The sequence below is a fragment of the Sapajus apella genome, unplaced genomic scaffold (assembly GCF_009761245.1).
Source record: "Sapajus apella isolate SASKATOON/1434 unplaced genomic scaffold, GSC_monkey_1.0 scaffold73, whole genome shotgun sequence".
NCBI classification, from domain to species: Eukaryota; Metazoa; Chordata; class Mammalia; order Primates; family Cebidae; genus Sapajus; species Sapajus apella.
Genome location: NW_022437013.1, coordinates 9,360,589 through 9,375,677, shown reverse-complemented (window position 1 = coordinate 9,375,677; position 15,089 = coordinate 9,360,589). Strand labels below are relative to the sequence as shown.

Below are 15,089 nucleotides of genomic sequence, written 5' to 3'. Positions count from 1 at the left end.
TTTGGCCAAAGGCAGGGGAAACAAAAGAAACGTTGACAGGGTACCCACTTTCATCTCACCCAGAATGTAGATGGTGGTTGTTGAGAATATAACTTTCCAAAGAAACAGGAGGTGCACTCTCCTGGAAGTAATCCTAGTAATTCAGTCCCTCTGCAAAGAACATCTGTTCCTGGCCATACAAGGCCCTTTGCAACTTAAAAAAAAAAAAAAAAAAGCAAAGTTAGGAGAAAATGTTACAGAGGGCTTCTCCTGTGAGGGCAGAAAGCAGAGGGACAGATGGAGAGCAGTGCCTGGAGAAATCAGGGTCATGGATGTGTTAGCATTATTGAGGGATTAGGGCTCAGAGCACATGACTGCACTGTACAAAAGCCAGAAGAAAAGCATAGTAGACTTCTCACTGATGTAGGGGGATAGAAGGCCACTAAAAATCTTCGGTTTACTTCTCATAAGGCAACCACATTCAAGGTCCCCTTCTTTACTCCTTTACCTCACTACTATCAAACCTCTAACCTCTACCACAAAATCCACACTCCTACAGATATTTTCCCTTCATGCCATGATGCAAAAATCTAATATTTTTCATGATCTTAGTTTAGAACGTGGAACCCAGTGTTTCCTCTTGTTCACCACACAAGCCATGTTGACTTTATTTATCAAAGCCTGGTGGCATGTTAATATTTCTTTTTGCCGAGTGAATAATTCACTTCTTTTCCATCTGATCTTCATGTCAAGAGCCACGTTTGTGTTTTTTTGTTGAAGGTCCTGCCCATACATACACCCAGCCAGGATTCACCATGCCCACCATCAGAGACCTGTATTAGCTGTGTAACCATCTTTGCATGACTGCTTTCTGCCCAGATCAAGCCAGTTCAGCCAAGAATACTGTCTTTATTTCAGACTTCTCAAAGAGCATCTTGGAGAAAAAGAAGTTGAGTTGGCACTCATCTTTGACTCAGTGGTGGAAGCTGACCTGGCAAATTATACCTGCCATGTTGAAAACCGAAATGGACGGAAACATGCCAGTGTTCTCCTGCGTAAAAAGGGTATTTATTTTAATAACTAAAACTATGATTTGTTTAGCTATCAACAACTATTGAAGTTAGAGATATTTCCTGGCTTTATTTTACAATGTAGTATTAATTTCTATTAACCATTTTGTCTTTTTAACAAAAGATAGTTCTCTTACTGTGCATATTAGCATAAAATACCTATGATATTCAATACCATTAGGAAGTGGATAAATGAAATGGAGTATTGTTATATGTTAAATCCAGTGATATAAAGTATACCTTAGTTGTGTTAAAGTTTGATATATATTTGACATTCAATATTTTCTCCGTATTTTGCCTTCTTATAGCTAATATTGCTAAATGAAATGTAAGAGATTTTATTATTGGATGAGAAACACAGTTGTTTTTTTATTTCCTGACTAAAAAATTTAAAAAGTATTAATAATCCCATATAATATTCTTACAATTATCATAAAAATTATAAACTATATTTTATATGACCTCATATTAAAGGGTCTTTATCAAGTATATATATTTCTAAATATTTTGGCATTTATGGAGATCCCTTTCCCAAGTTAGTTCCAGACAGGTGAAAATTATATATAATGAACAAAGAAAATAAACTCTAAATTTACATATAAAGAAGATAAAAATCAGATATACTAACAATAGACAATCTCAGCAGCTAGAATAGCTTCTGAATTGGCTCCTACCTTGCTATGAGTTTTGATCGCTGCAAAAGGCGAAATACTTTCTGTATAGGTACATCTGGCAAAGGTTTTGCAAATGTAGGAGAACAAATGTTCTCAATCAGTGTTCTTGTTGCCTAGGTTTTAGAGCAATAATAGAACAGATTAAATCAGCAAGGTCACTTAGTTGTACTTCCTGGCCAGGATGGAATTTATATTTTTCAGACAGCCCTAATGCTTGACAATGACCAGCAGCTCTTGAAGAAGCAGAAAGGAATCATTATTCTGAAAATAATGCATTTATATCTCTAGCACCACTTCTTACTCCATTAGACTTGATTCTGTCTTAAAGGTGTATTTAAGTATAAAGGAATGTAATACAGAAAGAAAAGTCAGGGGACCCAGATTCAGGAGATCCTAGTTCAGTAGGACTGACTTGTCTGGTTAGACTCCCTAAATCTTAGTTTTCTTATCTTTAAAATAGGGTTAATAATATCTACCTTGCAGAGTCACTTTGCAGTTCAAATAATAATGATATGCAATGGATGTGAAATATGCCATAAACAGTCATTATTATTATACTAAACTTGGATAATTTATCCTAGGCACCACATGAAGACAAGTATTGATCATGCCCAAACACCTTGTGGCAAGGATCACTTTGTTCCTGTTCATTTCAGTCTTATTTCAGGCTTAGAGATCCTCCAACCAGAGCCTGCTGCTATATCTCTGTATCCTCACAGATACCAACTTGAGCAATGCTAGCTAGTAATAAGCACTTAGAACCCATTCTGGTCAAATAAATGGCTAAAATTTTATTTTATTATTGAAGACAAAGGTGCAGCCAGCACTATGATAGATGCTGGGGAATAGAAAGCTGAAAAAGATAGACATACCCATGTCTTCCTGGAGCTTATACTCTGGAGGAGTGAGAATGCAAAGAAAGACAAACATTAAACATTTGTTACAATTCTGCAAAAGATATATAGTGTTATAATTAAAAACCTGCTATTAGGAAAAATAATGGGGGATGTCTTATCAATCAGCCCATGTGGACAGAAATTTGAGTTTTAAAATAAATCAATTTCTCTTTAATAAGTAAAGCAACACAGAGCATTTCCTAAAAATTTCTAAAAATGTGACAGTACAAACCAAGACACACTATAACACTCTGCTATCTCCCATGGCTTCTACAAGGAAACCTGTCTAATTCAGGATAACTGACAATATTAATTCTCATCTTCAAAATATTTAAATAATGGAGTTCCCCAGGGTTCAGGGCCTCTCTTCTTACTCATTCAGTAGGTGATTTCATTCTGTCTCCATCTCATGGTTTTGATTGTCACTTATATGCTAACAATTCCCAAATTTATATCTAGCCTGGACTACTCATTGGTATATTCAATTGACTACTAAACAACTCTTCTTAGAGATCTAGTAAGCATATCAAATTTAGCTTGTCCCAAACAGGATTCCTAATTTCTCCTGCATATGAACCTGGTCCTCTAGTCCCCTTCTCCATCTGCATCACCATTCTTCTAGTTGTTCAGGCCAAAATCCTTGGAGTCATTCTTCACTTTTTATTTTCTCTACTCACATCCTATATCGAGTCCACCAGCAAATCCCCTGGCTTAACTTTCAAAGCCTATTCAGACTCTGAACACTTTTCCCACCTTCACTACCCACTTCTTCTTCTGAGCCACCAGCACCAATTATCTGGATCATGGCAACAGCCTAACTGGTCTCCCTGCTTCTACCCTTTTCTTCTCACAGTCTATTCGTATCACAACAGTAAAAAAAGATTATTTAAAAACGTAAGTAAGTTCATGTCATTCCCCTGATCAGAACCCTCCATTCACAATTCCTTCCCTGTTACACTAAGAATGAAATTCCAAATCCTTACCATATCCTATAAGGCACTACACAATCTGTTCTCACGTCTGATTTCATTTTCTACCAAAATCTTCCTCACACATTATACACACTAGCCTTCTTTCTGTTTCTCATGTTAACCAAACACAGTCCTGCCTCAGGTCCTTTGTACTTGCTATTTCATCTGTCTGGAACACCCTTGCCTCCAGCTGTCTCCATGACTCGCTCCTTCCCTTCATACAGATTTCTACTTAAATATTACCTTCTTGATAAGTCTCTCCTGGCCATCCTACATAAAATGATACTACCTTTCATTTTCTTTTTCTTCTAACTTGTCTCTACTTCTTTTCATTTTGTCTATTACTATTGGATATTATATTACATATTTATCTGCTTCTTGTTTTTCCCCCCACTAAAATATAGACTACATGAGAACAGAAATTTTTCTTGCCTTATTTACTGCTATATGTCTAGTGCATGAAACGTAATAAGTGCTCAAAGCTAATTTTTGGATGAAAATTCTGCTCATAGGGGACAAGCACAATCAGGTGAGCAATCGATAACAGGGACTGATAGGAAGATTTGATCTGTGATTTTGTCATGACTTACGTATGCCCTGGATTACCTAAATGCATTTTTTCTTTCCAGGTATTGTTTACTTTCCAGGGGTTGCAAACAAAGACCTCAGGTTCCAGGAAAATATTGAATTTTTTTTTTAGAAGAGGGCTGGATATTAGAAAAAAATCAAAACACAGACAAGATAAAACATTCTTTGCTTTAAAAGGGCAACAAATACTTTGTTCTATAAGATTACCACTGTTTTTGCTAGGATGTAAGTCCAGGGATATGAGAGCTTCAGAGTTTTCAAGTGAAGCTAAAAGACTGGATATGAAATCTTTTAATTTTTAAATATTAGTATTTATTTTTTAAACATTGTGTGGTCCAACAGAACGAGTTTTTTGGCCCATAGTATATCAGTTCGTACTGTCTGTTCTATGTAGCAGTTAAATTATTTCATTGTGCTCAACAAAAGTTTGCAGTTAGTCTTCCCTTACTTGGTCTCCCTAGGAGCTTCTGACAATGTAGTGGAAGCCCAAGAAAGAGCAAGAATCCTTACGGACCTGTCATATTTTGTTTTTTAAGTCAGAATAAGCTCTGACTTGTTTTGAGAAACTTCAGATATTTCCTTTGGAGTTGGACCTTTTAAGCTTTATCACATCATAGCCTGGCCTCATTAGCAGTAGTGTTCCCACTTGGAGTACTAGTATGGCTTGTTTTGTGGAACAATAACTTCTTAATGAGCTGTAAGTCAAATACTTAAAATGCCTTAAGTGAACATTGTGGAGAAGAAACATGATGAATCTTTTCATTAAGTGAAAAGGACTTTTGTAAAATGAAAACTCACATCTAATATATCCAATTAACAGGGTCCAGCTTTGTAAAAAGCAAGATACCTTTTACCTATCCATCTTCTATCTGCACCTACCACTTCCTTATTCCCAGAAGAACAATTTGCCAGTAAGTGCAACTAGCATTTCAGTAAGAAGTTAATCCTAAATTTTTTTATTTGGTGAGCCAAGAATCTGAACTTAGATTCAAGAAATTCTGATAATTATTTCTGCTTCTCTGCACACACTTCCTTTCTCACAAAACAGAGGCATATCATCAAATCTCTCTTCATTCTCAGTGCTGCTGCTTCACTCTGTCCCACCACATCTGAATAGGAAACTTTCTCAGTCTGCTCAGCATTCTAAAACAAAACACCTTAGACTGGGTAATTTTTAAACATTATAAATTTATTGCTCATAATCCTAGGGGCTGGGATGTCCAAGATCAAGGCACCAGCAGATTCATGTCTGGTAGGGGCTTATTCCTCATTTTTGCCTGAGATATCATCAGAATGATCTTTACCATTCACATTTCTACTAACATTCTGATCATAACCATTTAGGCAATCTCTAAGATAACTGAAGCATTCTCTACAGCTCTCTTCTTCCTAAGCCCGCAGCAGATTTGTTCTTAAGGCTCTTTTCTTGGCAATATACCTCAAACCTCTTCTACCCTTTATCCATTACCCATTTCCAAAGGGGGTTCCACATCTTTAGGTATTTGTTACAGCAGCAGCCCACTTCTCAGTACAAATTTCTGTCTTAGTCCATTTAGGCTGCTGTAACAAGATACCATAGACTGGATAGTCTACAAACAACAGAAATTGATTGTTCACAGTTCTGGAGGCTAGGAAGCCCAAGATCAAGGTACCAACAGATTTGGTATCTGGTAAGGACCCATTTCGCATAGATGGCACTTTCATTGTGTCCTCACATGGCAGTAGAGGCAAACAGGTTTCCTCAGGCCTTTCTTATAAGAGGTCCCATTTGGCCAGGCATGGTGGCTCACGCCTATAATCCCAGCACTTTGGGAGGCCAAGGTGGGTGAATCACTAGGTCAAGAGATCGAGACCATCCTGGTCAACATGGTGAAACCCCGTCTCTACTAAAAAATACAAAAAATAACGGCATGGTGGCGCGTGCCTGTAGTCCCAGCTACTTGGGAGGCTGAGGCAGGAGAATTGCTTGAACCTGGGAGGCGGAGGTTGAGGTGAGCCAAGATCGCGCCATTGCACTCCAGCCTGGGTAACAAGAGCTAAACTCCGTCTCAAAAAAAAAAAAGAGGCCCCATTCATGAAAGTTCTGCCCTCATGACCTAATCACCTCTCACATGCTTCCTTTTTAAATTTTTTTTTTTTTTAGAAACAGGGCAGAGGGTCTCACTCTGTTGCCTAAGCTGGAATGCAGTGGCCCAGTCATAGCTCACTGCAGCTTCAAACTCTTGCGCCCAAGCAATTCTCCCGCCTCAGCCTCCAGAGTAGCTGGGACTACAAACACACACCACCATGCCCAAGTAATTGTTTTAAATTTTTTAGAGATAGAGTTTCACTTTGTTGCCCAGGTTAGTCACAAACTTCTGGTTTCAAGTGACCCTCCTACCCTGGCTTCCCTAACTGTTGGGATTATAGGCTTGAGCCACTGTGCCTAGCCAGGCCTCCCGCTTATAAAATCACCTTGGGGGTTAGGTTACAACATACGCATTTTGAACAAACATTCAGACCATGACAGAATCCCCCAGGTGGGATCTCCTAACCTGCTTCCCAACTTATGAGTCAGAGGAGCAAGCTCAAACATTACATGCCTTCCTTCTCTCCAGTCCCTTGGCTTCAGCTCCTATTTGTCCCATTCTATAATATCTGATCTTTGTGTTCACAGTGAAGAAATAAGCGGGTTCAAACTAAGAAGGTAAAAAGAACTGCACATGTACTTTGGATGTCTAGAAAAATTTACAAGCCCATAAATATTTGCTGTTCTTGCTATAGCTATCTTTGTGAAGTATATCCAAGACAAGCCCAAATAAAATGACTTTCAGTTTCTCAGTCAGTAAATGTCCCTAGAAGTATAGATCCTGCTGACATTGAAAATTGCAATTGAAAATAGAAGACAAAAGAAAATCCAAGTGTCATTTGGGTGATGGCAATTCTGCCCTCTGATTATAGGATTGATGTTTCACTTTTGATGTGACTGCCTGGGCTGATTCAAAGAATGCTGGTTGAGTCTCTGGGCCTAGGTCCACAGTTTTCAACTTAAACAGCCATTATTACATAATATCTTTCAAAGACATTTTTATAAAATGGACCCCAAAATCACAAAGGTACTTTTTTCACCATGGTTTTCTTCCATAAATTTACTGCTGAAAAAAATGCCTGCTACTTGAGAGCACAGATTGTTCCTGCTGCTGAAGTTTTCCATCTACCTAATAGCAACTCTACTCTGTAAATAACACAGAAATTACTGAAAAACTTCCCATCTCACAACTTTTTAAACATTTGAAAGCTCTTCTGACCAGAGAGAAAGAGAGAGACAGACAAAAACCAAAAAATTTATAGCATAAAATGAACATCCTAAAACAGAAAAAACCTTTTGATTCAAGTCAATTAATGGCCCAAGATGAAAGAGAAGTCAGTTTTCAGATTAGCAAAGAAAATTGTATTGCTCTCTCTATTTAAAATTGGCTATTAATTAAGAATGTATTATTGATGGTATATATAAAATTGTGAGAAAACAAGTAAAAATTGTGGTTTGCAGCCCGCAGAGGACTCATAAGAAAGCCTGCTTTATGCTTTATCCCAAACATAGGCAGAGGCAGAGGAAGGTAGTGGTTCCTCAAGAGCCACGTTTTATATAGAGGGCAGAAAGCATTGCTAATTGTGTGTTGAACTATTTTTTTACATGAAATTTAGTGGCTTATTTTTTTTAAAGACCACCTCTTGCAACAGTCACGACAGACACAGATTCCAATTTCCTAACCCTATTCATTGTGTGTCTCTTCACAAGGTTCCTTGTTGGCATATTTTATCCTTCACAGCAGCCCCACTCTCTTCCTTTTTCTATCCTTTCCCCTCTCTCCTTACTCAAAAAGACTGACACTTATTTGTGTTTCTTACATTTCCATTATATGACTCTGCTGATTGGCTGTTCTGTGTCTGGCCACCATCATCTCTTCTCTCACTCCACTTCCTTTCCAAGACTACATTCCCTCTCTCCTCACAAAACCAAACACTTTTCTTCATATATTGGACTCCAGGGAGCCCCTCCTTCCTCCCTGGCTACAGCTACAGAATTCTGCAAGATCTTACCAATGAAGTGGCTGAGGATTGCCAAGTTCTTTCATTCTTCCTGGTGAATTGTTGTATTTCTTCTTTCCTTGGAACTGAAAGGACAGATGGAGCCAAAATTTACTATAGGACACGTGTTGTCAAGAAGCACTTGCAACATTCTATAGAAGAACAGGTAGAAGGCTATCTGTTGTCACATTCCAGGCTGCAGTATATAAGGCCGTGGTGTAATAAAAACAGTCTTGAATTTGAAGTTAGGAGACCTGGGCCCAAGTCCCATTTTTGCCATTTCTTAGGTATATGACCCTGGATAAGTGACTTAAACTACTTAATCTCAGATTCTTCATCTATAGGTTTGGACCAATAATTCTTACCCCAAAGGATTATTTAGAGAATAGATAATACACAGGTTGAAGATTTTATCTATAGTTATATTACTTGTATTTACATAAACTGCTAAATGGATCTTAATTGTTATATTGAGCCTGGCTAATTTCTCTTAAGCAATAATCCTGTATAGAGGTAAGGGACATGCCTAGAGAAAGGGATGACAACCTGGCTTTCAAGGGTAACAGCCTGTCGTGGGCAGCAATTTGTCAAAATCAAATTGATCCATCCAGGGAGACTGACTGATGCCAACTAAACTCACAAGGAACTGATGTACAAACTAGATTGTCTCTCTCTTTTCTAAGGATGTATTTTATTACATATTTATTAAATGTATTTTATTCATGTATTTTATTACATGAATTAGTAATAAAATAGTCACTTGGTAATTATGGAATTGCGTTAAAGGTAGGTTGGCTAATCTTGTAGGTAATTTTATTTAATTATGATGAGACCAATGATATCGCTGTGGAAAATATGTCTCTGGTCTGGTATCTCCCAGATTCAGTATTTTGTTGAACTCACATTCTAAATTCTCCTCTGACTTCCCATTTCTCTAAATTTCATGATACCATACCCTCTTTGGATGACACATTCTTTAGATTTATTAATACTACTAATTAAGCTACAGGTTAAGTCACTGTTCTCTGAGCCTGGGAGACATTTTGTCTTCTATTATATTTTGATTTAATTGTTCCAGTGCTTAGAGTTCTAGGGATGCCCCACTGGACCAACCTAAGTCTGCTATCAGGTAGCCAGGCGTTGGCTAAAGAGGCCAAATGATTAGCCCGAATTTCTCATTCTGTTTTAGCTCCTTTGGGCATATTATATCACATATATATTACAGTCATTTATTCAAATAAGTAGGGGAAATGGATAAGCTAATTTTCCCTGCTTACCTTATATTGGATTATGTTCTACTGGGGTTAAATGAAACAGTTAAATCCTGCAAACTTATTAGGTTTTATTTGATTCTGAAAGTAATTTTATTATATTGTTCTCCTGCGAAGGAATAGGGCTTGTGGCCTGAGAAGTGCTAGATGATAATCTTACTAAACCAATAAGATAATTTAATAGAAATAAGAAAATGTTGGCTTGGACTCAGAATAAAGTAGCTTTAATAGTTCTCTGAAATACATTTAGAGCAGGAGCATATATGTGACATCTTTGATGCATTCAGAACGAATTGAGAGCAACTATTCCTTTTCGGATAGACTTACCACATTTAGTAGTAAATTAATTAAATTTTAAAGAGTTTATTTCACAAAAAATTGATTCGTACAAATATATCAAGAGCAAAGCTACAGCATTAAGGAAGAATTTTCTGGAAAGAAAAACAGAATGGTAGTACATCTTATATACTTGAAATATGAGAAGATCCCAACTGTTGCTGATTTAATTACCTTTTCCTGTTTACTCTGTTCACTCCAGACTTAATCTACAAAATTGAGCTTGCAGGGGGCCTGGGAGCAATCCTCCTCCTCCTTGTACTGCTGGTGGTCATTTACAAATGCTATAACATTGAACTGATGCTCTTCTACAGGCAGCACTTTGGAGCTGATGAAACTAATGATGGTAAGCTGTCTCCTATTGTTCAAATTCCATTAAAAGGCATGCATTTGTGATTATGTAAGAGAAAGTCCCTATTTTTAGGAAGTACAAACTTAAATAATTAGGGATAAAGAGCTATGGCAAGTTACTTATTTCTAAATAGTTTAGAAAAACTTACCAAGAAAAAGAGAAAAGAGGAGAATGTATTAACAATAGGTAAATCTGGGTAAATGCTATATGTGTTTTCTGAAATAGTTTTATTTTTATAATATTCCTATACATTTGACCTTATTTCCAAACAAAAAGTTTAACAATAAGACATTTGTTGTTCAGGATATAAAGCAATTACTGTCAAATCCCTTCCCCTTAGTAAGAAGCAAATTAAGAATCAATTCCAAATTTTTCAGAAAATGCAAATTTAAGTACAGATCAGTTTTAGTCATTGCTGCCAGCTAGAAAACAAGCAATCATGCAAGAAACAGATTGAAAGCTATGGAGACACTCCTTTAAAGCTCAAAGTACATGGACCTACATATTTTGAATGCTTATAGCACCAGTCTCAAAGGTGACCTGAAAGAATAAAAATTCAGAGTGTAGCTGATAATTTTCTTATATTTGCTGTTTATGAATTTTGAAAATCTTACAAGTGAAATATCAATAAAGCAGTGTACTGAGACTTGTTTCTTTGAACATTTAAAATGATTTAATTTTTTCAAGAGTACAAACTGCCATGTTTCCAATCAAAATCAATAAGAAATCATGACATGTAACTTCTTATACATAAAGTTCTTATCCTGAAACTGCTGTAAGCCTTGGAAATGTGTATAGAATGCCACAGGTAATCCAAAAAATTTTTAGAAAGAAGTCCAGTTTGTAAAACATTACTTTAAAAAGTCAGACTTAAAACTGAGTTTTCATTGTACCAAAATAAGTAAGGATAGAGCATTTGTTTATTTTTTTTGAGTTGGTGGTGTTACCTCAAAGGAGAGGAATTCACAATTTTGTTTTTAATTTTATAGTGAGAGATGTCAAATTTTTGAGGAATCTGATTTTGGTCTTATTGTTACTATTATATACATGATGATATGAGTGGGTTTTAATTGACTTTCATATTTTCACAGTAAATTAGAGAAATGCTTTTTTTTTTTTTTTTTTTTTTTTTTGTTTTTTTGAGACAGAGTCTCACTGTCACCCAGGCTGGAGTGCAGTGGTGCAATCCTTGCTCACTGAAGCCTCGAACTCCTGTGTTCAAGCAGTCCTCTTGCCTCAGCTTCCTGAGTAGCCGAGATTACAGATGTATGCCACCATGCCTGGCTAATTTGTTGCTATTATTATTATTATTATTCCTTGTAGAGACAGGCTCTCATCTTGTTACCGAGGCCTGTCTCAAACTCTTGCATTCAACCAATCCTGTGGCCTCAGCCTCCAAAATTGCTGCAATTACAGGCATTAGCCACTGCACCTGCTGAGAAATGCTTTTTGATGAGTACATATGTATGCTTATTTGCTCATTGTCAAATCTGCATACTTACTGAACAATTACAGCAGCCCATTTAAAAGTATTACAGACTCTTATTCAGACATACCTTAAAAATGAAAAATTAGGGCCTATTCCAACAATTATTATATATGCTGACAATATTTATGAAAATATGACCAGTTACCCTCAGTTCTACCTATATGCAACAGTTAATATTGAAAAATCCTGACTTCTTATCTGTACACAGAAAAAAACTCGACAGAATGTGTTATTGAGGAAAATGTCCCTGGTTCCCAGGTACCAGCAAGTGGCTAAAGTATACAATTGTAAAGGTAAACGATGCATTATCTATGTAAAAGAACATAAAAGAGGCCAAGCATAGTAGCTCAGAAAATCCCAGTACTTTGGAATACCTAAGCAGGAGGATTACTTGAGCCCAGGAGTTCAAGACCAGCTTCTGCAACATAGGGAGACCTCATCTCTACAAAAATTACTTTAAAAAATATTAGCTGCGTATGGTGGTGCATGCTTGTGGTACCAGATACTTGTGGGGGTTAAGTCAAGAGTATCACTTGAACCCAGGAGTTCAAGGTTGCAGTGAGCTATGATCTCACCACTGCCCTCCAGCCTGGGCAACAGAGTGAGAGCCTGTCTCTAAAATAAATAAATAAATAAATAAATAAATAAAATGAAAATATGAAAGGGAAGCTTCTGTGATTTATATGTTTTGAGTCCTGATAACATGCAATTTGTTAATCTGTGAGATTATACAATTTATGTTAATCTGCAATAATTAATTACTTTCATCACTGATACCCAATAATCTAGACTAACTGATCAGTTGTAGTACATATTTGTAAGATAAATTTTATGCTGATATGATAGGATTTTTCAGGAATTAAATATGCCACTTTGCATCTTTATCTACAATGTGGCTCCTGTGTTCAAAGGTGTCCAGTGATATAGAGCAATTTGATTACATAATTGTATATATTGATTCCAAATTCATTATTTGGGGAAAAACGCAATATGGCAGGAGGGTACTTCAAGTGTTTTCATTAGGAAGGATGATTAAAATATTTTATATTCCTATATAAAATCTTGGACTTAAGTATGTAACCTTTGCATTAACTTCAATGGAATACTAAAAAGTCAACATGTATGTAGTTAAAACTAATAAATAAATTTTAACCTCCTTTTAGAAATCTACAGTTACAGAACACCAAATATCAGCCAGATAATGTATCAAATTTTTCATTTTTCTATTTAAATATTTTGACAAATCGTAGACACAATTTTACCCATATGCTTTTTCCCCATGTTCTCTTTGACAATATCTATAGTGGTATTTTCTAAAAGTTCTCATAAAAGTGCCTTATTTTGTATAAAATAAAATCCATCCCACAAATTTTAAGTTCTTAGCCACGTTTAAAATTTAATTCACTTTATTTCAACCCACTAAACAGTGATTGTTTCATATATTCAACCTTTCAATTTTCAGTCATTAAATATCTAAGTGTCTACTAAGTGACAGGGACTATGCATGATGCATTTACTTATATTCTTCATCTGGATCAACAATACAGTCACACACACATGCACACACACACATACTATAGTAGGTAGTAGTTATATAATAACAAGATTACACATTCTTTGCTCTGTAGAAACTAGGAGTTTAGCACTGTTTAGCACAGCTGCAGAGCAACTGAGTTATAAACACAAATGGCTTCTTGTAGGGAACAGGATTAAAATTAGATTTTAAAACAGAAAAGGACAGGTGTGATAACAGGAAAATTCTTCTACAAAATGTGTGGTTCTCTTCCTTATAACTTAAGGAACAGTATACTTATGATAACCACTGGGCCATCCCTCTTCCTTACACTTTTCTGTGTGCATTGTGCTCTATTTTTTGGTTCCTCAGATGAGCTTAGTCAGCATTATTTAGCACAGAGGAAGGCTCATTAGCCTTGCCTAGAAAAGTGGTGCTGCTGAACAGCCTTTCGGTTTAGAAACAATTTTCAGGCCTAGCTGTTAACCTTATTTGTATCATGTTGTTGATTTTGCTTTATCTATCTTGCGCCTCTTTGTGAGCAACAGCTGCAGCTATTCATGAGGTTTTCTTGGCTGTCTACATAAGGCTGAATTGCATTATTTAAACCGCAGCATCTGTGTCACTGCTGGCTCACTAGCTGGCATCCTAGAGCTTCTAGGACATCTGACATGGTGGCTTTGAGAGCTTTCTTCCTGCTCTGGCCAGACACCATAAGCTCTTCACCTTTGGTTCATCTTAAAGGAACATGAATGAAACCAGAAGCATCAATTTTTCCAATGAATGGTGTGCCTCTAGAATGCGAGGTAAAATCTATAGTCCAGATATGTTGGATGTTAACACATATCAAAGAAATCCATGCTCTTTGTCACAACTTGATTTGAAAAATGTAAATATAGAAGTACTTTCTAGGGGTGTTTGTAGCATTGAACTGCAATATCAGAATATAGGTGGAGCCAGTAAGGACAGAACCAAGAATATATGAGTTTAGCATGTTTGGAAGACAAATAACCATAGTCAGTATAAGCAGTAGGACAGGAGTCTAGAAGGTCTGGTCACATGGGTAAAGAAGTCAAGTAGCCATTGCAGATGCTCAACAAATAATTGTTGAATGGATTAATAAGTGGTTGAAATTAGGGAGGTTTGTGAGATAGGAAAGTTATCAAAGTCAGAGAGAGCAACAGGCGTCTAGCCTGACACTATGGAGTTTGAGACAGCAACACTATCAAGAACAATGAAATATATTCTGGTCATATGAATGGAGCTATTTGTCCTTTGGCCTATTTTATTCTTCCAGCTGTGTATCATCGGGGGCTCTGAGTCCCAGGTGAGTAATTATAGATGGAGAAAGTCAAGGGCGTGCAGGTGCATCCTGCACTTGATTGTAACAGGGGCAGAGGTGCTAGGATTACCAGGAGGTTCTTACATTAGCATTGCTTATGAACATTCTCACTTCCAAGCAGAGTTTTATGCACAACAGTGGAATGCACCCAATTTGTAAGCCAAATGATCTCCTCAACTATTCAGGGCAATCCTTCATGTGCATCTGCTTCTAGGCAATCAAGTAACTCAACCAAGGTTTATGGAAGCCTTTTGCAGCCGGAAAAGATGCTAGAGCATTAACCCTTTCCCCTTATTTCAGGCACCATCTTACTATAAATAATCAGAATTCCTTTTGTTTGGTGGTGGTGAAGGCTCAACTCTTACCAGAATGAGAGCAACAGGATCCTACTTCAGAGGTAGTCAGGAGGTCTCATCGACTCCTAAAAGAGGATATCTACAGCTTATCAGATATCTATAATTTATTCCTCCCTCAACAGGTAGAATGCAATCATGGTATGAGTGATGGTGGAAGTGAGTGGCTGCTTCTACCTTTTGGTCA

The 15,089-nt window shown here is 36.8% G+C and overlaps 1 protein-coding gene across 1 annotated transcript in view; it reads left to right on the top strand.

The window, feature by feature from the left end:
- The window catches only part of IL1RAPL2 (interleukin 1 receptor accessory protein like 2), a 1,136,852-nt gene that overhangs the window by 1,104,241 nt on the left and 17,522 nt on the right, over positions 1 to 15,089 (top strand). Inside the window, exons 8-9 of the mRNA XM_032250933.1 lie at positions 898 to 1,043; positions 10,056 to 10,199. Of these exons, the coding sequence (XP_032106824.1) occupies positions 898 to 1,043; positions 10,056 to 10,199 (290 nt within the window). The remainder of the gene's footprint in view (positions 1 to 897; positions 1,044 to 10,055; positions 10,200 to 15,089) is intronic.